Consider the following 22039-nt stretch of genomic DNA (forward strand, 5'->3'; position numbering starts at 1 on the left):
GTCTTTTTTCTTCATGCAGACGGTCGTTACCATGGGAATGCGTTGAGAGATCAACCAAGAAATCCTTCCTTTCATCTGCGCTTTTATACAAAGTTATCCTCTGGTCATTCTCGTTGTTAGCGTCTCACCACTCTCTCAGATTAAAAAACGTCTTTGTATAGCCCAAAGGATTATTCTCAAGACATTCTATACCAAGGATTGTTACAGCTTGAGCAGTCACCACTGTCGATTCGGAATTTATGAGTTTAAACCTAATCGAAGCCAAATGCTCGTCCGGTTTACTCTCACATGGGCCAAATTTAATCGGTGTTTATTTCAAATGAGTCCAAAAATTACGGCACTATAGATTGATATCGGCGTCAGGCTAGGCAAGATTACGTTTCACATCTCTGCCGTGAATGTGTTTTGTTTTTCAGATTTATCACTCAAAGCGAGTAAATTGCCACCATTAGATAGATTTTGCTTACCAAAGAATCATAAAATTGCTTTACATACAAGAATTGGCATGTATGTATGTATGTATGTATGTATGTATGTATGTATGTATGTATGTATGTATGTATGTATGTATGTATGTATGTATGTATGTATGTATGTATGTATGTATGTATGTATGTATGTATGTATGTATGTATGTATGTATGTATGTATGTATGTATGTATGTATGTATGTTTCTATCGAAGTATCTATGTCGGTATGTATGTCGGTATGTATGTCGGCATGTGTGAATTGTACGTATGCATACATTTACACAGGTATGTAAGTACATGTGAGTGTTTTCATGTATGAGTATGGTACAGCACGTTGACTGAAGTTGGTGCACGCTTGAGGTTGTGAACGTACAACCAGCATTACAAGGCGATTGTTTATCGGCCATGGTGACTTGGTGATGGTACAACACGATATCATTGTGACGATATAACAGAAAGACAAGAAGTCGTCCCTGTGTCAAGGTTTTAAGTGTAGGGATCCATAACGACAGTGTTCCAAACAGCCGTGAGACATCTCGTCGTAATAATGTGAAAAGCGGTTGCCATGGCGACACATGAAAAGGCATCGAAATGGAAAAAATTCTCAAATTAATCAAGTCCTTATTCATTTTTGTCGATTTTTATTTGACGTTTTTCATTTGGATTTATAAACATAGGATCAGCAAGACAAACACCTCTTTAGCCATGTAATTCTAATTCAAAGAAATAAAACTACGCACGCCTGATCTGTAGTCTAATTTCAATTCCATGAGCAGAAATTTGATACAGAGCGAGAGAATTGTTGACGATTGTGCGCGTATTTGGATGTACGATGAGCATTTTTGTATGAATCAAGGCTCACTTTCATTATTTCGGGTAAGTTCAGAAAGACAGAGAAAAAGATGAAGAAAAAATCGCAAGCTCAAATGATTATGTTAAGTTTGATCATGGGCACCGCACATGCGCATAAAAGGAGTTCATCTTCTATCTGTTGCACTTCAAATGTCCAAATATAATCTCTTTCTCTAATATTTCTAATCGATATCTGCGACTATGAGGGACGATTAATTCTAAATTTAGCATCACTTTTCAAACGTGTGTATTTCACCTTAATTGGCAAAGATCATATATTTTTCATGAAAGTATGCAGGTCTAAACTCTCAGTAAAACTGCAAATCTGGCTTATTAGCGTAACCAAACTCTTGGCAACCTGGATTGATATTTATTTCATCGTTGCAATGTTAAATGCATTAAATAACGCCAGCAAATAAATGAACAAAACAAAACGAAACAAAACAAAGCAAAAACATATACAACAAAATTATCAACCAAAACCAGCGTTAACATTTGAAGTTTACAGGGAAAAGAGGCTGTTAATTTTGTGTTTGTTGCTTGTTGAGGTTTTGGATGCGAACATGAAACCGCGCATTCGCTGATTTGCCATTTGACACGTGGAGAAGTAAGATTTTAGCACGTACACTTAGGAGAATATTGTAATTACGGATACGGTAGGACGCACTTAGGTATCCTATATATTGAAAAGTCGTGAAAACGCAAATATTTTAGTATTCGTCAAATTACTTGGAGAATTTACACTCTCGGTCTACAAGCTAAAAAGCAATACATCGTAGACTAACAAAAGCTGATACCTATGCCCGTTTCTGTAGTTTGAGGCTGCATCGGAATACACAACGGATTTTCAATTGCTCTCAGTCCGACCCTACATAGATGCACCCTATCAAAGCGAGCACGACATCGACGGTTGCCAAATTGAACCACTTAATCGTGTCTCGCGCCTCCGATGCCTCACGCCCAAGAGTATAAAGCGTCTTGAGATCGCCTCAAGTGAAACCGACTCAATAGTAATTTCGTGAGAAAATAAACTACGCTAAGACCCCACTCTGAGCTTTTCTTTGGGTAGATAAGTTATTACGGATTGTTCAAGATATGCTTCTGCCGATAGGCAGTTCAGTCGGCCATGCAATTACACATAACAGGCAGAAGTAGTCACTGTAACAGTATATGTAATGATAGAAATGTCTGTATCATCTATACAAAGCAATATATATATATATATATATATATATATATATATATATATATATATATATATATATATATATATATATATATATATATATATATATATATATATATATATACACACACACACACCAGGCGCTAGGTCCATCAATAGGAGCAAAAAAGAAAACACAATTAACCTACAAAAAATTCACAAAAAACCCCAAAATATGTGAGTATAGCCCGCCGATGCCTGCACTTTCAACTGTTAGCGTACGTGGAGATATAATAATTCACATGTATTGAAACCAGGAGGTAATAAATACAAAAAAATACCTACAGAGTGAAATCATCGTTGCAATCCAACCTAGCAATACTATTCTGATTATGATAATTATATGACGGAGTATTTAATTGTCATGTTTTTTTTATATTGTTGTCAATCGACTTGACCAGTTCAACTGAACACTTCCATGTAGAGCCTGTGACAAGCAGAACATATATTGCTGATTAGGTGCATTGCATATTTAGAAAAAAAGTGTTCGAGAGGTATTTGAGAACGCAGTTGCCACCCGCCAACCGTCCGATCACATCTTAATATTCAGGATGGTTACACTAGATAATTCATCTCCCTATTAATATCACCTCAGTGTGCGTCAGAAAATGATCGGGAAAACAGTCCTGGCCTCGACCTTGGTGTCCAAGGACGATGACAGTTATCTGTCATAAACATTTAAGTACGTATAAGGCATATTCGCTAATCTATATCGTTCATCATGAATCGAACATTTGATAGTTACCACTAGCTAAGGTTTATTTATAGCAAAGGGGGTGGAGAGAGAGAGAGAGAGAGAGAGAGAGAGAGAGAGAGAGAGAGAGAGAGAGAGAGAGAGAGAGAGAGAGAGAGAGAGAGAGAGAGAGAGAGAGAGAGAGAGAGACTTAGTTAGTTAGGTACTCACACGTTCATGTTCCTAAATGATGAAGTATGAAAAGCATAAATTTCAATATTGAGGAATACTCGGCACATACAATACAATTCAACACTATCCCAGGAAATTGTTTGTGTTCATTTAGCATTGTAGACACCACTCATCAACGCACTAATGTGTATTATAATAATTGTGATGTGGTCTAGCGTTTTTAGTTAATGTCATTTAATTTGACCTTTTACGGAAAAAGAGTATGGTCGCGAAGCAGCACATTAAATTCAGGAGTTCATACACAAACATGACGGGTTTGGACTCGTATCATCTCAGCAGATGTTCAACACCTTTACTCTTTCCGCACGGCTTTTGAAGTGATCGGAGCGCTTTGCAATTTTATCGCTTCCCGCTCACCTGCGCCTTTAACAGCCAGCGACCGACCATTTTTACTGTTCAAAGGAGACGAAAGGCTCATATTTTCTCCCAAGGTTGCCATCGAACTAGGAAAAAATTGATATTTATTACGATAGCGCTCCCGATACCATTAAATTTGCCGTCTAGATCAGGTGTCTGACCGATTTATGAACTGGGATACGCGTGGCGAACATTTCAATGGATCTGCTGGGCGCAGTACTATGGCAGTATTACAGGTTCACGTACCTGCTGGAATTGACCTATGACCGCGTCACATTAACTGCTTGCCTGAAGCGTAAAACGCTGGACTGGTAATTATTCTTTATTCGTATTAGGGTTAGGAAAAGCCAACAATTGATGGCCATGCAACCATAACACAACCTAAGGGCCTTGAATCTGTCAGGCTATTATCATCATTTACGACAACATGACGAACAATAAGTATTTGCGCGTGCGTCATCAGCTGAAGCAATATTGGGTATTGGAACATGAATGCAGAAACAGCATCCTGCCATCTGTTAAATAATATTATCAGTTCAGATGCCGGGACTCGCCCCTCCCCCTCCCCCTAGAAAATCTCAACTCTTCACGGGGTTTTCGTCCTTTACCGAGGTTGATGAATCTAACTCCGGTTCATTGAAAGGGTAATCCGGAACGACTGTACTGAACGTGTATAGAGCGTAGAAAACTTTACCGTGCAGGTTCTTCGCTACGACGTGATATTTGGAAGGTATTGCCGTGTCAGGGAGGAATAGGGCTGTATGGAAAGAAAATGGGCGCCATAAGTCATCTGAGCTATTGTCCGCTTACCTATATATCACCGTACTCGGTGATATTAAACTAACGAATGCATTCTTGTGTTGTCATAGTCCACAGCTTTGAAATGTCGAGAAAATATCCTAAAAGGTTCGTATTTACGAGCGAATCTAAAAGTTCCCAATATCATATCTAATCATATAACATATCTTAACATTGATCGAAAGAACCTTGATCAAGCAGGACAGTATGCAATTGTGTTCGATGTTTACAAAGTGCATGAGAGAATTGTTTTTTAAAATAGCCTTTTACATTTTAACGAGTTCGCCACTTTTACGCGCACAGAGAAATAACAGGGTAATTATTCAAGCCTCTATTGAATATGGTCGGTGAATCGGCATTCCATTAAGGCGACATATGTTCTTGGAAAATGAGGTATGATTTGTTGTTGTCTCTTTTTGGGGGGAGATTAATATCATCACAAACACAATAGCTAGTAATTATTTTTCCGTGACCAAAAACATATAAGACCGTAAGTCGCAAGCTTTCAACGTCATAACGGATTAGCTTATAGCCTTCAACTATTCATAATGTAGGTTAGAATAGGTTATGGTTGTGTTCCGAATGCTAGATGTACATTGCATGATTTTGTTTTATTTATTAAAACTGAACAGTAAAATAGGTCCCTCCCCGAGGGAGAATAAACAGTGTGAGTGATTTGTAACCCGTACCATGTACCACAGCCTTGATTTTAAGCTTAAGCTATAGGCAGCTGTTTAACTTTGTTTTTGTCTGCAGTGTAATGTTAAGGTAGAACGCGCATTCAAGTACAAGACTTAAAATGTTGCTCTATCAAACTTTCAAACTTTTCAGACTTGAAACATTCAACCATGATTCTCTTATTAATGAAGAATGAAAATCAGGGATCGCCGTGCAACTTGAAAGTTTGGTAGTAGGCAAAGAAATTGCCTTAAATTATCGACATTTCAAATTCAAATTGATCACCACCCATGTGTGAACTCTATTGGGAGAAATACAATGTTTGACTTTCGACAAACTAAGACGGTGAAAATTCTCCTTACGCAAAGAGCTTTAAAATGAATCCCACAAGCGGTAGACCAGAAAAGACTTCTGAAAAGTTAAGCGTTTGGACACCTGTCCCTGAGGCGCATTCTACCTTAAACTTGACCAGTCTTTTCTCCTTCTTCGTCCAAGTCGAAAGCACATTAAGTGAAATTGTCTCTGGAAGTCTGTGTCCAGGACACGATGATAGCAATGAGAGGGTATAAGGTACAGTCCTCTCTTTTAGAAATACACAAAGCAGCTCCTACAATCTTCGACATTAACTGCTCACTTTATCTGAATGTAAGGACATTGGTCATTATGTAAATTATATCGTATACAGTGGTTACCCAGGTAACTCAGTCCCCCAGGTTTCCTTTAATATCTCACTCGAGGAATCGTTCACTTAGCGGTCATTGACACAAAAGCAGGTGCGACGTCATTCTAAAACAAAAGGATCTCAAACATAAGTCGATTTTCATACAAAATGGACACAACTTACAAAGACAGCTGTGTAAATGAACTTGAGAATTTGCTGGTTCTTCGACTTGTCATTTATAAATAAATAATTATGACATTAAATTTTAAATCAAGACCTTTATTGATCTTTATGATTGGATATTTTTTAACTTTTAATTCATATCCATGGTATGATTAAATCACCCCTCTTAAAGAGCAACTTTTTTCACCATATCCTTCTTCTCGGATCAACATTCTTATCTTCGTACTGAGACAGACGTAAACATGGAAGAAGCTGTATATTGGGCGATGTCATGCTGCTGTATAAGTTTGTTGTCCTAGAAGTACATGATATCCAGTTAGAACGGTCTCAATGTCCTCGTGAAGTCAATACTTTGAAGAAGATCCCAAGTACCGTTAAGCAAACCAAACGAGTCCCCCTCCCGAGAAAAAGGGGAGGTCACCTCCTTTCGACCAATCTGAGTTGCAACAAGTGGTGGGCAACGATCGCCATAGTAACAGTGTGGTGATTTATAGGTTCGGGTAAAGTGTTGGTCCCTAAGCTTGGCTGAAACGTTTTATACATTAACGTTAATATGTCAGCTGTGATTAGATCCGCCAAAGTTCAAAACAGTGTATAAATCTATATTGTTATTGTACAATCAGGCAAACGGCTTCAAGTTCGGAGATGAACGTCGTATTAAGGAGTTCTGGCAAAATGAAACTGTGCACAAATTCCAACAACACAGCTAGAGATAAACGTCAAGATTTCTTTCACTCAAGCTCGAAGGAAATGAGCAAGATGAACAGAGGTCGCCCGTAATGCATCAAAATCAAATGACAAGCTTTTAATGAATGTTACCGTAGATTTAATGAAAACATTTACCAGGCTAGCACCAAAATAGTCTTGATTGAGTATTTTAGTGTATGTTAAGGTTCTGTGACTTGTTTGTGTCGTCTTCCGACGGAACATCACAAATAGGCGACGACGCGGACCCGCAAAGAAATACTGAAAGCGTGATGTGAATAAAAGCGTATTTTTGTCTCGCTATCACGGAAAGTTACTTCAAGAGATTGCACACCGACGTGACGTGTTGTACAAGCTCTATACGCAGCCTGAAGCAGCAGCACGCGGTGCACGGCTTTAAATGACGGCCGCTGCCTTTATTGGATAGGGCAGTATGTCAAAGATTATCACAGCGATACTGTGCAATCAAATCTTATTCTTTTCTGCCCCTAGGTGTGAGATGGTTTGCTAGATACATATTTATGCAACACCCCATAGTTCACGCCGGCACATATAGACAATGGTTACCAGGAGACGTCGAATGCACGTGTCTGTGTTATACATAATCACGAACCCAATTGTACGGTAACCATACGTAATAACATCATCTGCAATTTGAAACTGTGTGACATCGTTGCGAAATACATAAAGGATATATTATCAAATCTCGACAGCGTGTTGTTTCCAAAGATTGTTCGCTGGAGACGTCTAGCTGGCACCTTGTTCATCGTGGACGTCTCACTGGCACATTGTATTGAAAGTCCTTTCAATGTGCTCTCTTCTTTTGCAGCCATATACTATACCTTGTCTGATTCAAACTAACTAGACTGCTGTCGTTCTTAAAAATCCTGCGCTCCGGTTATCTAAAACTTACATAGATTGATTTTTGGAAACGTTGGGCATTCTGAGTATATGTGAATCCGCATTTATAACTGCTGAACAACATAGATGTCTTAGGAGAAATGCAATACGATATAATACAATTTTGATCAATATGGTAAAATATGATATCAATATGATATGATATGATATAATATGATATGATATGGTATGGTATGATATGATATGATATGATATGATATGATATGATATGATATGATATGATATGATATGATATGATATGAATATTAAAACATAACAAGCTCTGTTTAAAATGCACGAAGTCCGTCTTGTCTCCAATATTTTTTTTGCATTTCCAAAATCGCGGTAGACACTTAAAGGGGCATGTAATGGTAACATACAGTGTTGGAAACAGCGACTTCAAAAACTGTTGGCAGACTTATCCTTGTTATACATTGAACCCGTTTGAGCGTTCGTGCACTATCATCTATGTCTCGAACGATGTTGACGACACAACTATTTTTTTTTCGAAATAATGATCAACATTCTGTTTGTGACAGCATAGGAACTCACTGTTCATCGTTCACAATGAGTGTACACGTATTTCGTTAAAATGTCCCGCGAGATCTACGGCACACTTGCCGTGCACGTGTCTTGGAAACACGTTTATCAGATCAACGTCATTGATTATGTATTCATATTCTGTATCAACGGATGCTAAAAGGTAGGTGCCGTGGACGTCTTGCTCTTGAAAGAATGTGCATCCGGGTTTGGCCACTAGGCAAGGGTTTTGAAAGCAGCAAACGTGACTGCCTACCGTGCAGTTAGTTAAAGAGAAGGTCGCTGTATTTTTATTTTTAACTAGCTCATTGCTGCTTGCGCAAACTCGCGCGAAACTCCCGGAATATTCTAGACGTCAACATTTATACAAAGCACTGCGGACGGCCATTTCGGCGTTACACAAACATGTTTTGACAAGTGTACCTGTGCGTATGTGTTAGGATTTGTTTGTGTATATATTTTTTGAGATTAGATTTTTTATAAGAGTCAATGTTTTATAGGAGTCAAAATATATGCAGTGACTGTGTGAGTGTGAGTGTATAGTGAGTATATGCAGTCGTACATGTATTCAATTACGTCGGAACTTTACGATCGTTAGCAATCTGTTCGTATATGTGTATGAACAATACTACATGCAATCCATGGCAATCGTGATGCCTTTATGAGCTCTTTATTGCAGCATAGACCCTGCTCCGGGGTTTATGATTGTAGCTAATTATTGCACTCGATTTATAATCCCACCAAGGTTTTATGTAATAAAGACGTTTGTACAGTTGTTTCAGCTGAAAGTTAGTCAAAAACTGAGCGCCAAAAATATACTTATTAACGTGGTCTCAGGTGGTCTGTTCGAGTTTGCAGACTCTGCGTGAAAGACGTGAATTTGGTTCCTCTGCGACGAATTGAAATTAGCGTTTGTGGTCTTGTCTAAACCAGCAAGAAGCTTTTGTGACAGCAATGCATTTATGTGTGTAGGACTGTGGGAACGCCTTTCCTTTGTGTCTATAGTCCATCCGGAATGCAACGTCAGTTGATGATGCTTACCTAGATTTCAAAATGGAATCAGATCATAATTGTAATGACTGTAGAAGCTTTAATTGCCCCCCCCAAAAAAACCCAAAACAAAACAAATGTAACCATGGTGAGACCCAATCAGTAGCTGACGTATGTTGTCAAGAATAATGGTGTTCTCATAACAGAACATTATTGTCGTAAGTATTTATCAGGTAGAATTATATTGAAGCTCGGCGTAAGCTCTATCTTTCAAAGGTACATGCCGGTATTTTCGTTCAATGTGTGACTAAATGGTAGCCCTCCAGTTCATTAAGTATTCAGTTGTCGACAAACTGCATATTGTGCAAAGTGCACGAGTAGGTCAATACCTGGTATTTTGATAAAGCACTAATTAACTATTATCTACAGTTCCACGATTCCGCCCGGTATTGCTTAAACTACAGGGTATAATTCCAAAACGCTGATATGATACATGCAATTGTTATTTGATATGGAAATGCACATTGTCCTTCAATCATACTATTTCTTTGTGTCGTTTTGGTAACTTGAGCAAATGCGATCCGACAATACTTGTTTTTTTGTGGTACTTTTGTCGTGTGAAGTACGCCAACGAGTCTTCCTGATTGGACGAAAAATCCCGATGGATGTGGTACAACGCCAACGCATCTCTTTGATTGGATGAAAAATCCCGATGGATGTGGTACAATGTTCAATAACAATGCAAGAGCTAAAACGGGCAGCTCAAACTGCGTGCAAGATTACTGCTGAAGAAAAATCCTGGATATTTAGAGTAAAGAAAAATTCTGCATTATAACAAAATATTAATTTCTCGATACATGAAGATTGTAAAAATGCAGCGAATACTTTCGAAACTTTATATTGACTTTCGGAACTGCCGTACTCGCTTCGCCCCTATACCACGGTTCTGACTTTTTGTCTGCTGCTTCATGTCCAATGTCATGCCCGACTGTACACGCGTGGCGTATTATGGAATTCTCGGTCCCGGACTTGTTGAATTCCCAGTGCTCAGTGACGCTCGCTCGTCCACGATCTGCTTTCTTCAAAAGTTTAAGTTTTTCACTTTCGAGGCGCATGCTACCTTAAACTTGCAAAATTTAGTTAAATCTGTAGTCAGTGACCGAAAGTTTGCAACTACAATTTACCAGATAATAATAAAACTAATCTGCATAAATACAAACAATTCAAATTTGATCAATTTTGAAACAGAAATTACATCACGACAATGTCCCATTTCCGAGCTTTATACGATTATAATATTATACAGGAAAGAACATAGCTTGTGCAAGCAACATTTATACATAGACATCAAAACGTGACACGCCCATGGCCATTCTTCCAACGTTCGTAACACTACGGTCGTTGAAGATTTGCATCTAACAAATTACCGATGGCAAAATAGTAAGGCTGAGCATACTTTAGAAAAAATAAATAAATACCATAGGGACCGTTGATGGTAAAAGCTGACGCACGGCAAGGGTAATTCCCTCGTTTTTCTTGAGACTAGCTCCCCCCTCTAAAATGAAAGTTCTTATGTAAAAATGGGAAAAATTAATGAAGTCACATGATGTCCCACACGCATGCACTATCCTACTGATCCCTGACACTGTGCTAAGTCCATACAAGAAAATACCGAAACTACACGATTAATCGAACTCAACTCATGAACAACTCACTCATTAAGATTGTAGAAGATTTAAGATATATTTTAAATAAAGTTTCCCCCTAAAAGATAGGAATTACGTAGGTCGGTCGCCAGCTGTTATTCTCGTCGGTCCCTTACTTTTTATATTTGTTCGCCGGAGAGACGATGAAAAGGGACGTTTTGTCTTTTGACAAAATACATACATTTGATGTTTGTGACACAAAACAGGGAACAAGGTCATCGACCAAGTGATCAATAGTCGAAGGCAACTGTATTTTGCTATCGTTGTATGTTAAGCAGCAGTGATATACGCATCACGCATGCCTTTGAAAAACAAAAACAAAAAAGACAAACAACAAACCAAACCAAAATACATTAATTCTACCAAACTTCATATGAGTCAAGGGAACGCGGCCCTGTGATATCAGACGTAAGAAGTGACGTAGCGACGACTCTCGAGGACATTTGAAACGGCAATACCGGACATCCATCGGAGATTTGTCACCGGCTTAGGGAGTCTAAAGCTGTTTATTAATTCGCGGAGAGTGTGGAGTCAGTTATTGTGAACGTCAATCTACCGGGATGAACAGTATGGCGCGCTAGGGCTCCCAGTACAACAACGTCTCTTTACCATATTTCGCGGTAGGTGCTTATAAGTTATGCGGTAATATTACGGTTATTACTTTTTATTGCAGTATCATCTATAAAAAATAATCTCATAGTTTTTGTTTTCCACGGAAACAGCATTTACGTTGACTTTTATATCAAAGCTAGCCAGACTGTAAACCGTGCTGATCGTTTGTGCGACACTAGTACTTTCTTTGCAGCGAGACGAGTGCGCAGGTGATGCGGAGCGTGTTCCGTAATTCGCGAAGGAAACTCGACATTTTTGCGTCGCTTTTTTTTTATGCAGCACATGCGCCAGTAACTGTCTGCAGAGATACAGTTTGTAACAGTGGATGTTAGGTGGGCAAATTCTTTCCACAATCGAATCGCGCCTCAAAATTTAACAGACAATGCGTGTTGTAAAGTCTCGTCTCTTAAAGAGTTTCGATAAGGTTTTGCATTGCAGTAAACTGCGGAGACTTTTTCCCCAATATCCTGTAAATGAACGATGAGTCCAGAGTCAGCACCGCGGAAGCAGTCGTTCAGAGTATATGCAAACCACGATAACCTACTTTTGTGACATTGAATGTAATCTCAAATCGGCAGGGACAACTGTTCAAAGTGGCATCGAGCTCGGCCAAGTGTTTTCCCCCACAGTCTTTGAGTTTCACGAATCATTCCCACAATTTAAAACCGGTCTCCCCTATTCACATCACGGAAGATATCATTCGTTTCCGTTTGTTATCTCAAGTCCACAGTGAATGAATCGAAGATCCCTAGGCAGTGCCAGTAATTACTGTAAGTGAAGGCTGTGCGTCCGGCCCTAAGGCACGGGCGATGTGAATTTCGTGCAAACAAAACAAAAAACAAAACAAAAAAATTGTGATCGGTAACTTTCGTCTGTGTTTGTGTTTTAGAGAGTCAAGGCGACCAGAACATGTTGAAGGTTCATAAATGACCTCTGAGTTACTAAAATGCGCAAAACGTGACAAAAAAGTACACGTCCGCGAGGGAGTTCGAATTCAAAGTTGAGGCACAGTGAAATTCCGAGAACTGTAGATATCATGTCACATGGTATTTGTATAGGGAAGCTTTTCTCATCCATTCAGGTGACGAGATACATACCCATCGATGATTGGTAATACGATAGTGTGACGCCGACCTTGTAACCATTTACCTTCTTTTTCCCTCTCGCATCACGATTCTTAAAAATAGAAAAAAAAACCATCTATCTATACCAGTTTTGTTATACGTGCCTGAATACTTAACCTTTATAACATGATCATCTATTGTGTCGATGAGAAAGGCTTACGGTTGCTGCTCTGTTTTGACATGCGCCGCCGTTATTGTTGCACGTTTGATGATGAAAAGCTTTGAGGAGGGTCGGTGCACTCGCTAATATTAGTAATATTTGGCCTAGTTTTATTTCCTCTGTCACGTCACCAAGGAGAAGGGGCGGTGGCCACAGCAGGGGGGTTCTACAATAACACGATATTTCCAGTCACATTTTGCTGCCCTCATTGTGTCAAAAAGACGTATAGTTAAAGGCCGCATGAAATACCAAGCCCTGCAAAACAATGAATTCTCTGCAAAAAAGGGTAGCTCGTACAGCACCATTGAAGTATGTATTTTCTGAACGCAGAGATATTGGCAAATGTTATTTGTGAATTGTAATCATTGTCGTTATATGGATCATGTGCCTGTCAATTTCAATAACCTCTAAAAATCGTGTTTAACCTTCCCTTGTACAAAAGGGGAAAATTTATTGTTGAGAAGAGTCCGATACATGCCATACCAATGTGTTGTCAGCCTGTAATAAGGGCGCTTGTGCACTGTGATACCGTTGACTCTTGAGAGAACGTGATGTCAGCTGGCGAATCTGATCCTTGCGGTGCCTGACACGCTTTCGGGTTCCACCAGTTTATATCTAGCGGTATGGTTCTTTGAAGTGTCGAAAAGAAGAAGACGAAAATTGTGTGTGTCTGTTATGGACAGAATTTGAAAGGTTCAACCTCACAAACATCTTGCCATGTTGGCACGTCAGCCACTCCTTAGGAGGAGCGATTGCCTCATCCTCGCGAGTGAGCGGCGTTTGATTTTAATGAAGAGATCGGTCTATTTATCACACGTGTTGCCTAGCAATGTCAGTTTACTGTATTGTGTATGCGATCACGGGGTGTGTGAGAATGCTATTTCGCAAGCTGGTCACCCTCATGCTGACTAGAAACCTTCTCTGCAGACATGCGAACGCAAATGAAAGTGTGTACACGCCGCCTGTAGCATGGCAACGGAGAATGAACGTGGCGTTCATATGGCGTACACGGCGGAATGTCGTTGAGCGGCACTCCGACGTGTTCGTCCTTCAGATCTCGCAAGTCTGGTGAAACAAAATGTTACATAATTCACGTGTTGAAGCTCGAGTCCCGTCTGATTATCTACATGGCTTTGTCATATACAGCATCGAAATCCTTCCGTGCTCCTCTTCGAGCACATGGCACAGATTTGCAAACACATGGCCACGTGCAAGTGTATTACAAAACGGGCAGCGGCCGAAGTCAATTTAAACCCATTCGGACTGCCTCAAAACTAAAAACGTGAACGAAAAAACACAAAATTTGTTATTTTTCGTTGACCTGACTTTAACCGATTAGAATCTAAGTACGAGGCCATATCCTTTGATAAGTAGTCTTTTACGCCATGCTTGGTACACTGAGGAACAAGGTCCATATGCGAACTATAGAAACTTTTTGTCATGCGAGAAACATAAAGCTTTCATCTTCAGTGACATTCCCAGGGCGAAGGCAGTCTGTGGTTTACCAAATAAGGTGCCTTGCAGAAGTGCTAGTCATAATAACATATAGACAAGTTTGATAAGTTATGGTCTCGGAATGATCGATTTCTCAGAAAACTCTCCCGTCTTATATGAAAGACATGCTAGCTGTATTTGAATGTCACTAGAGAAAATGCGATAGCTACATCCGTTTTGCAAAGTCGTATCCGCATTATCGTTCTCATTGTTGATTCTACGATGTACATTCAGACCCTGTGTACTCTCCTGTTTTCGACAACGCCCTCTATACATCATTTTAACTTCTCTGCAGTTTTCGCTTCATAACAGTAATGTTGAAATGGATTTAAATTTACGCCGAATTTGAACAAGGATGCGATTTCATATCATATCTCGTTGACACATTCTGAGTACACTATACTGGATGTTGGTAATATTTTTGCGCGCGCATTTTCCTTCAACCAAAATTTGCTGCAAACGATGCAGACAAACACATTTACATGTCCGTTCTGGGTGATGCGCAGCACGGTATTCTTGACGTTTAGGAATTCTTTTCAATTCGACGAATCGGAGTCTGAGGATAATTTTCTCAGCTATATCTATGGTATAGTTTTGCTCTTCATTGCGAAGCTACAATCTTTTGAGTTTGCCGAGACTGTTTATGATGTCAACTTGCTGTCGAAAACGAAACCTCGCCATCGTTAGACGCAATTTCCCCGGATGTATGGTCAAAATCTTACAACAATTCGGTGCTTAATCTTGCAATTATGACATCGACAACACTTGTCACAGTGAAAGACGTGTTCCTTTGTTGATCAGCGGAAATGTCGACGTGACCAAATACATGTCGCTGTGTGAACAAGTAAACGCCGAAGGAAAATTTTATTATGCCATGAAAAGCGCCGCGTCAAAATGTAACAGCTTCCGAGTCGGAAACGCAATTAAATCTGACAGGTTCTCGTTTCCTTCCGTAAGATAATGTGACTGTAGTGTTTCTTTCGTGTATGCACTGAAAGGATCCTATTTCAGGCGAGAAAATTATAACTATTGAGATCGTTTGATAGCTTCAGCGATGGAAGTTTCTTTAGCGTGATCTATAAAAAAAACAGTTCCATTTGCCTTTCTAAAAGGCTGGGGCATTTCTGGCGCTCTATGGTTCTCATGAATGCCGGAATTCTACAAAAGCTTGTTTGCTTTGCCAATATTGTATATTTTACATATTCCCAATAATTTCAAAGTAAATACCCTGCGTGTCTGTAGACACACAAAATAAAATCAGTGCCTTTTGATCAAGTGACGTACGTAATTTGCAAGTTGGAGGGGGGGGGGCGCTCCGTCCTCATGTCGTGAGACCCCTCTTCAGATCATTTATCAATGCCATCGAACTTGAAATCAGCTTTTGAACCTAACACGTCCTGAAAAGGATCATAGCGATTACGTTAGTGCGGCGAAAGAACGACAGTTTGGTATACGATGTCGCGCGACATTAAGTGCTTATACTAGTACATGTACTAACTCCTGCTTATGAACAATAATTTTGCAATATCAAAACAAACAAATAAATAAACAAATTGCATTCCCTTTTTATACGTTCCTACCCGTAACCCCCTCGAGATTACGAGTTCTTGTTTTATATGTTCACAGTCGTCCCTCTGTTGGAGAGACTGTGATATTAGTCTGTATGCTATGGGAAAAATCGCGACCCGCCAGCTACGTATAAGTGACAACAAGACAAAAAAAAACACTGCTACTGCTGTTATAGTCTATGTACTTTGCATATATTCTGCCGCGCGCTAAATTTTCAATTTGACGACAATCTGTCGACCAAGAAGGCTACAGCAAGCCGCTCGTTAAAGTGTAATAGCCACATAAGCTGATAATAAATTGCAAAAGAATATTACTGGAGCGCGGCTGATTTTTGCTCTTCCAGGGGGCATGATCAAAATGAATAAGATTGATCGCACAGTACAATGACACTGATTTCTCACATAATTTTTATTTCTCTTTTGCTTTTCTGTATAGGTACATATTTCCCATTAATGTGGAACATAGAGACGTCGGGAATTGTCGGGGAGACTTCGGCGTAAGCACATTCATTGGACCCATCAAGATTACAAGATTTATGGATTAAATCACATGATTTGCGTACCCCCAGGTTGCCGTGGAAACAAATAAAGAAAAAGACTTTACTGGGCGCGTATCGAGCTGTCCTCAGTTTTGACGAACCTTTCTATTGTACATAGTCTATGTCCATAGGAATTTCGTGACAGTTCGGTCGGTTTGAGCGTAATGTCAATACCGTCGGTGAACTTGACATATACTATGAAACCGTTCTACGACGGGGACGACGCGTCACCGACAATGGCGACATACTTGAGTCGTTTGGTCGGTGCGGATTCGAGCGTGCCCACGACTAGCGATACTTCAACAATTTCATTTTCACTGATGAATGCCTCGTTCAATAAATCAGAAGAACTACTCGACGTTTCTGGAGGTCTCCTCATGACATACGACATGCTTCAACGGCAGATTTTGCAGGAGTTGGAAGCGGCCAGGCGGCGCCACAGCCAGCCGTCCGTTATCTCGCTGATGATTCTCTATACGCTCTCGTTCGTCTTCGGCCTGGTCGGCAACTGTCTGGTCCTCTTCACAGTCGCCAAGTTCCACCACATGCGGACTGTCACAAACGCTTTTTTGGCTAACCTCGCCGTCTGCGATCTGCTCGTCGTGCTCGTCTGCATGCCAATCTCCCTCGGGATGGAGATCTACGTTCACTGGATATACGGGCCCGTCATGTGCCGCCTCGTTCCCTTCATACAAGGGGTGTCAGTTTCTGGTAGCATGCTCACACTGACAGCTGTCAGCTTGAATCGCTACTACGCCATCAGAAAACCACTGAAGGCCCGGGCCATGTTCACAAAGAAATCGGTGTCCCTCTTCATCGCTGGCATATGGATGATCTCCATCGCTATCATGTCACCCATTCTGTACGTCAACGACTTGGAAGTCTATGAAATCGATGGCACCAAGCTGGACACCCTCTGCCGAGAGGTGCACTGGCCCAGCAAACAGATACAGCAGATGTACGGGGTTGTAGTTTTCCTTTTGACGTATTTCATACCTCTCATCTTCACTCTCACCGTCTACCTTCGGATCTGCCAAAGACTCTGGAATCACGACAAGAAACTACGCAACGAGCCCGTTCGAAAGTCTCGCCCGCACAACTCTGTCATCGAGAATCAACTGAAAGGTCGGAGAAAAGTTGTGAAAATGTTACTCTGGCTAGTAGCCCTGTTTGCCATTTCCTGGTTGCCATATTTTACCACACAGATTTACCTTGATTTTGTTTTTGACGGACATGCGTTGGAAATACACGTATTCTTCCTTTGGCTGGGGCTCTCGAACTCGTCCGTAAACCCTGTTTGCTACTGTTTCATGAGCGAACGGTTTAAGAACTGCTTTCGAATGATTTGTTGCTGCCCGAAATTCAAGTCCCCGCGCAAATTTTCGCGCCAAAGCAGCAGGTATACAGGTTTTTCTAGAAGCAAGTCGACATCATTTTTCCGGAGCACGCGAACAGAAAGCGTCCGCTTCTCGGCGATAGACACGACGCTGCAATACAGCGTCAATGACAGACTAGCGGTGCCGCCGACTCGCACCTTGCAGGTTAACCATCACGCACTGGCGGCGGATAAGTGCTACGTCGGATTGGCTTCGGAGATGAGCATAACCGACCTCATGCATCGTGAGACCAACTGCCAAAATTTAAATACTTGCGGACATCCTAAATTTCTAAGCCATGGCAATAACAACTCGTTGAACCATTGTAACATCTATAAGCTCGGGTTCCCTGCTAAATGCGTGACCCCAGATCTCGAGAAACGCGTGCAATGCGATTTATCTTCGGACTCGGACACCGACTCACAAGAGGACGAGAAAGCGAAACCGGTGGCGACTCCTCGTGTAGTGTTGGAGCTAGCTGAATCGCAAACGAAAGCAGTTGGTGAATTAGTTGACTGGGAGAGTAGTATATGATTACATATGTATCTACAGATATTTACGTTGTTGCTGAGGAATTTCATTTACGAAAGACAAGAAAAAGACAGTCTATATTGTTATTAGACAAGAGGAAATATTACGTTCTGAATGTTTTCTCGCCACCGTTGCCTCAAGCTAGAGCTACCGAACTCGCTCTGTATTTCACTTACCAAGGTTATATCTTGCAGAGGAAGATCCCACCTTGTACAGACGGTACCTCATCTTTCGTGCAATAGTCAAGAAAGCGAAAAAACATGGTCGACGGACGACCAGTTCTGTGCTTTTGTATTTACGGATGAAAACTACTAGCTTTAACCGAGGAAGTTGTTAATGTCGAGTGTTTGACTTTCAAAATTGTGTGTACGTCTTTCGTTATAGTGTCGGAGTAACAGGCAATTTTAATGACTCCTACGTTGCTTCAATTCTTGTACTCTTGATGGTACGGATTCAAAGTATTAATCGTTAAAAATTCGTGGAGGAAGACAAAATGGTTACAGTAGGAATTCAGAACAGAAGTTTGGTGAATATGATCGGGTGTGAGTTCAGTCGAATAGGTTTATTCATACTAACTGAAATATCAAAGTCCAAGATCGTGTAGGGGATCATTCAATCTTCACGCAGAGATTTAGGCACGGTGTGGCAGCAGTACGTCGTGGATAATTCTAACCAAGCTAGAGGGTCTCCGAGTGAACGACCGCTCGCCCCACCAATCTCTGCTGCAGGCAAATTTAAATATTCCAAACTGGGACTTTTTTCAGTCCTGCGCGCGCGCGCGTCCAACTGGCCCAATAAACGTGGCGGACATCTCAGATTTTGATAGGAGCTATCCACTTAAAGCTCGCACTTTCTGCACACTGATAAAAGTAATACATCATACACTAGTAAAAATAATAAATTATTTGCTCAAACTTGACAATTGCGTCTGCAACTTCTGACGTCGTTGGGGCATACATTTTGAATCGTCGATTCACATCCATGTAACCTAGAGCAAGGTCTATGTTTTGCAAGTGTTCACGAAATCGAGGATCAATATTGAAACTAGTGTACTCTTCATTTATTTATTTTGTTTGGTTCGAAGTACTATATATAAAAAAGACAGTAAATGTATATTTTGGAAAACGCGCAATACCCATAAAGTTGGTGTAAAATGTCGTCTGTGGCAGAGATTAGTGTGGGCACTGCTGAGACTCCCTAGCTAGGTTATAATTATGCACGCCGCGCTACAATCTCTGTACGGAGATTGGGGATCATCAAAACGGCCAATGACTTCCATCGGAATATTGAAACGCTCGTTTGCCTTTGTCAAGCACTGCAGACTCTTCTCCGCATCCTTTTCAACACACATTACGGACAGTTAATAATTACCCGTTCGTAATAACTGAATGAATTCCCGTGGAACGTGTGTAAAATGAAGTACTACACAAATATCAACAGTGTGACTGAATATCACCCAGACTTTGGTAAATCAAGGGATAGTCACGGATATTCCAATAATCAAAGTCTTGACCTCTTACCGAAGGATCTATTATAGCACTGTCATCTTATGTTTTACACCTGGAGACAGACAGACACGCGATACAATTTATTCTTTTTTCACAAGAACGAAGATTTGTAAAACTACTCGAAGAATGGTCATAAAAGTCAAAAGTGTATATATAATATATATATATATATATATATATATATATATATATATATATATATATATATATATATATATATACATACATACTTTCAACTCTCCCAAATGACAAAGTTACACATTGTAAAATTAAACTCGTTACCCTGTGAATAGTATAAATATATATTTATTAATGTAACATCTATGTTGCCCAAAAAATTTATGAATATTCAGAATTATATTTTTTAATAATTGCGAGAAAACATTTAAAAGGATTTACAATAAATTCGTCATGTGTCTCTAGAACTGAAATTTTCAAATACATACGTGTTTATCGGAGATAAGATGAGGGTACGAAATTTAATGTCCTTGTGTCGAGATGGTGTTTATTGTTCTTGTTAATAATTTATTTATCGTGCCTTCAATTTTTCGTACTATTTCGTTAGAATCCTACTTTACACTTGGTGTACCCACATAAAAACAGACTTCTTTTGTCATCGACTGGTAAGATGTAGACAGCTTTCACCTTGTTGAGACATTTTTAGGTCATTTTGAAGAGCCCAGAGTCGTCGAATTACTGTCTACAGACGGCTATGATACTTACAATGTCGACCGAAATGATAATATTCAAGAGGCCAAATTTTATAAATACAGTGTATTCAGCTCGTGGCCCATTTATCAAACTAAGGTGAAGACATTCGGTACACATAGGCACTTTCAGAAAAGCGTTAATTATTTATACGACACCCAACATTAATTTTATTTCAGTATGTAATACATTTGTTGAATTTATTTGTCAAGGTTAATGACGGGTTTATTTTGTACAATTATAGCGCTTTGTGACAATGTAAACCCATGTTGTATCCATAATGTCCAAATAAATGCTTTTTATGGCGCAAATGATGTGTGAGTTGTGTTTATTAGAGTGGCTCCTGGGTCACAACAAATTATTACCACCACACAAAGTTCAAGACTACGCTGATTTTCGCGACTAATACGGTATATGAATAAAGTACATAGGTATAGCTGTCAGAGATGTTTTTGTACGACTGGCATGTCAGTAAAATGCAATGAATTTACTATCATGAAACAAAACCAAACAAACTGTGTTTCCAAAATCATTGGATGGAGAAATTTCAGAAAACTGCAGATATTTGCAATGAAACATGTCGAATGTCGGGCTCCTCGATAAAGTACAACATTTTTAAGAATGAACAGTTTAAGAGAAAGGTGTTTTCAAAATAAAAACGTTCGGATAATTTGTTAGCCCACCAAGGACGTGCTAGAGCTGAAAATGTACGTAAATGTCATTCGGACTAGCAGACATGAGAGAGAGAGAGAGAGAGAGAGAGAGAGAGAGAGAGAGAGAGAGAGAGAGAGAGAGAGAGAGAGAGAGAGAGAGAGAGAGAGAGAGAGAGAGAGAGAGAGAGAGAGAGAGACAGACAGACAGACAGACAGACAGACAGACAGAAAGACAGACAGGCAGGCAGGCAGACAGACAGACAGGAAGGCAGATAGACAGACAGGTAGGCAGGCAGACAATAACATGAGAACAGGAAGCGGCAGCGGAGGGACACATCAAGATAGACGGGCAGAATGGTGGTTGAAAGAAAAAAGATTAGACAATACTGTAGAAACATTTAACTGCATTTCTCACATGTAATGAAACCCGCAAATATGATTTGATATGATTTATTCTCCCTCCCCCTTTTGTCAGACATGAACGTGTTTCGATAAAGATGAACCATGAAAAGGTAGTAACTACCACGAAATGTAATTTTCCCGTAATTTATGACGGAGAATGTCATTCGCATAAATTCACCATCATGAACATCAATAAAATGCCAAATAACATTACGCAGTTTTTCAATTAGTTTAAACTAAATAGCATCGCTCATAATGGAACGAACTGACGTGCTTTTCGCCCCGAGTGTTAATGTTATTCCAGATGTAGTTCAACAGAGCATTTTGCTGTAATCTCTCGCGTGACTAAGAGAAGTTTAATTCTTCGTTGCTC

The 22039-nt window shown here is 40.0% G+C and overlaps 1 protein-coding gene across 2 annotated transcripts in view; it reads left to right on the forward strand.

Moving 5' to 3' along the window:
• The window catches only part of LOC139151158 (neuropeptide FF receptor 2-like), a 49635-nt gene extending 28713 nt beyond the window's left edge, over positions 1 to 20922 (forward strand). The window contains exons 1-2 of one of the 2 annotated variants that reach the window (XM_070723746.1): positions 11498 to 11611; positions 16386 to 20922. In XM_070723746.1, coding sequence (XP_070579847.1) covers positions 16653 to 18398 — 1746 coding nt within the window. In that variant the 5' untranslated portion in view covers positions 11498 to 11611; positions 16386 to 16652 and the 3' untranslated portion in view covers positions 18399 to 20922. Of the gene's footprint in view, positions 1 to 11497; positions 11612 to 16385 lie in introns of those variants that run through there. The other variant, XM_070723745.1, reaches the window with a different exon arrangement.
• The last annotated feature ends 1117 nt before the right edge of the window (positions 20923 to 22039 follow it).

This window comes from Ptychodera flava, chromosome 15 (genome assembly GCF_041260155.1).
Source record: "Ptychodera flava strain L36383 chromosome 15, AS_Pfla_20210202, whole genome shotgun sequence".
Taxonomy (NCBI): Eukaryota; Metazoa; Hemichordata; class Enteropneusta; family Ptychoderidae; genus Ptychodera; species Ptychodera flava.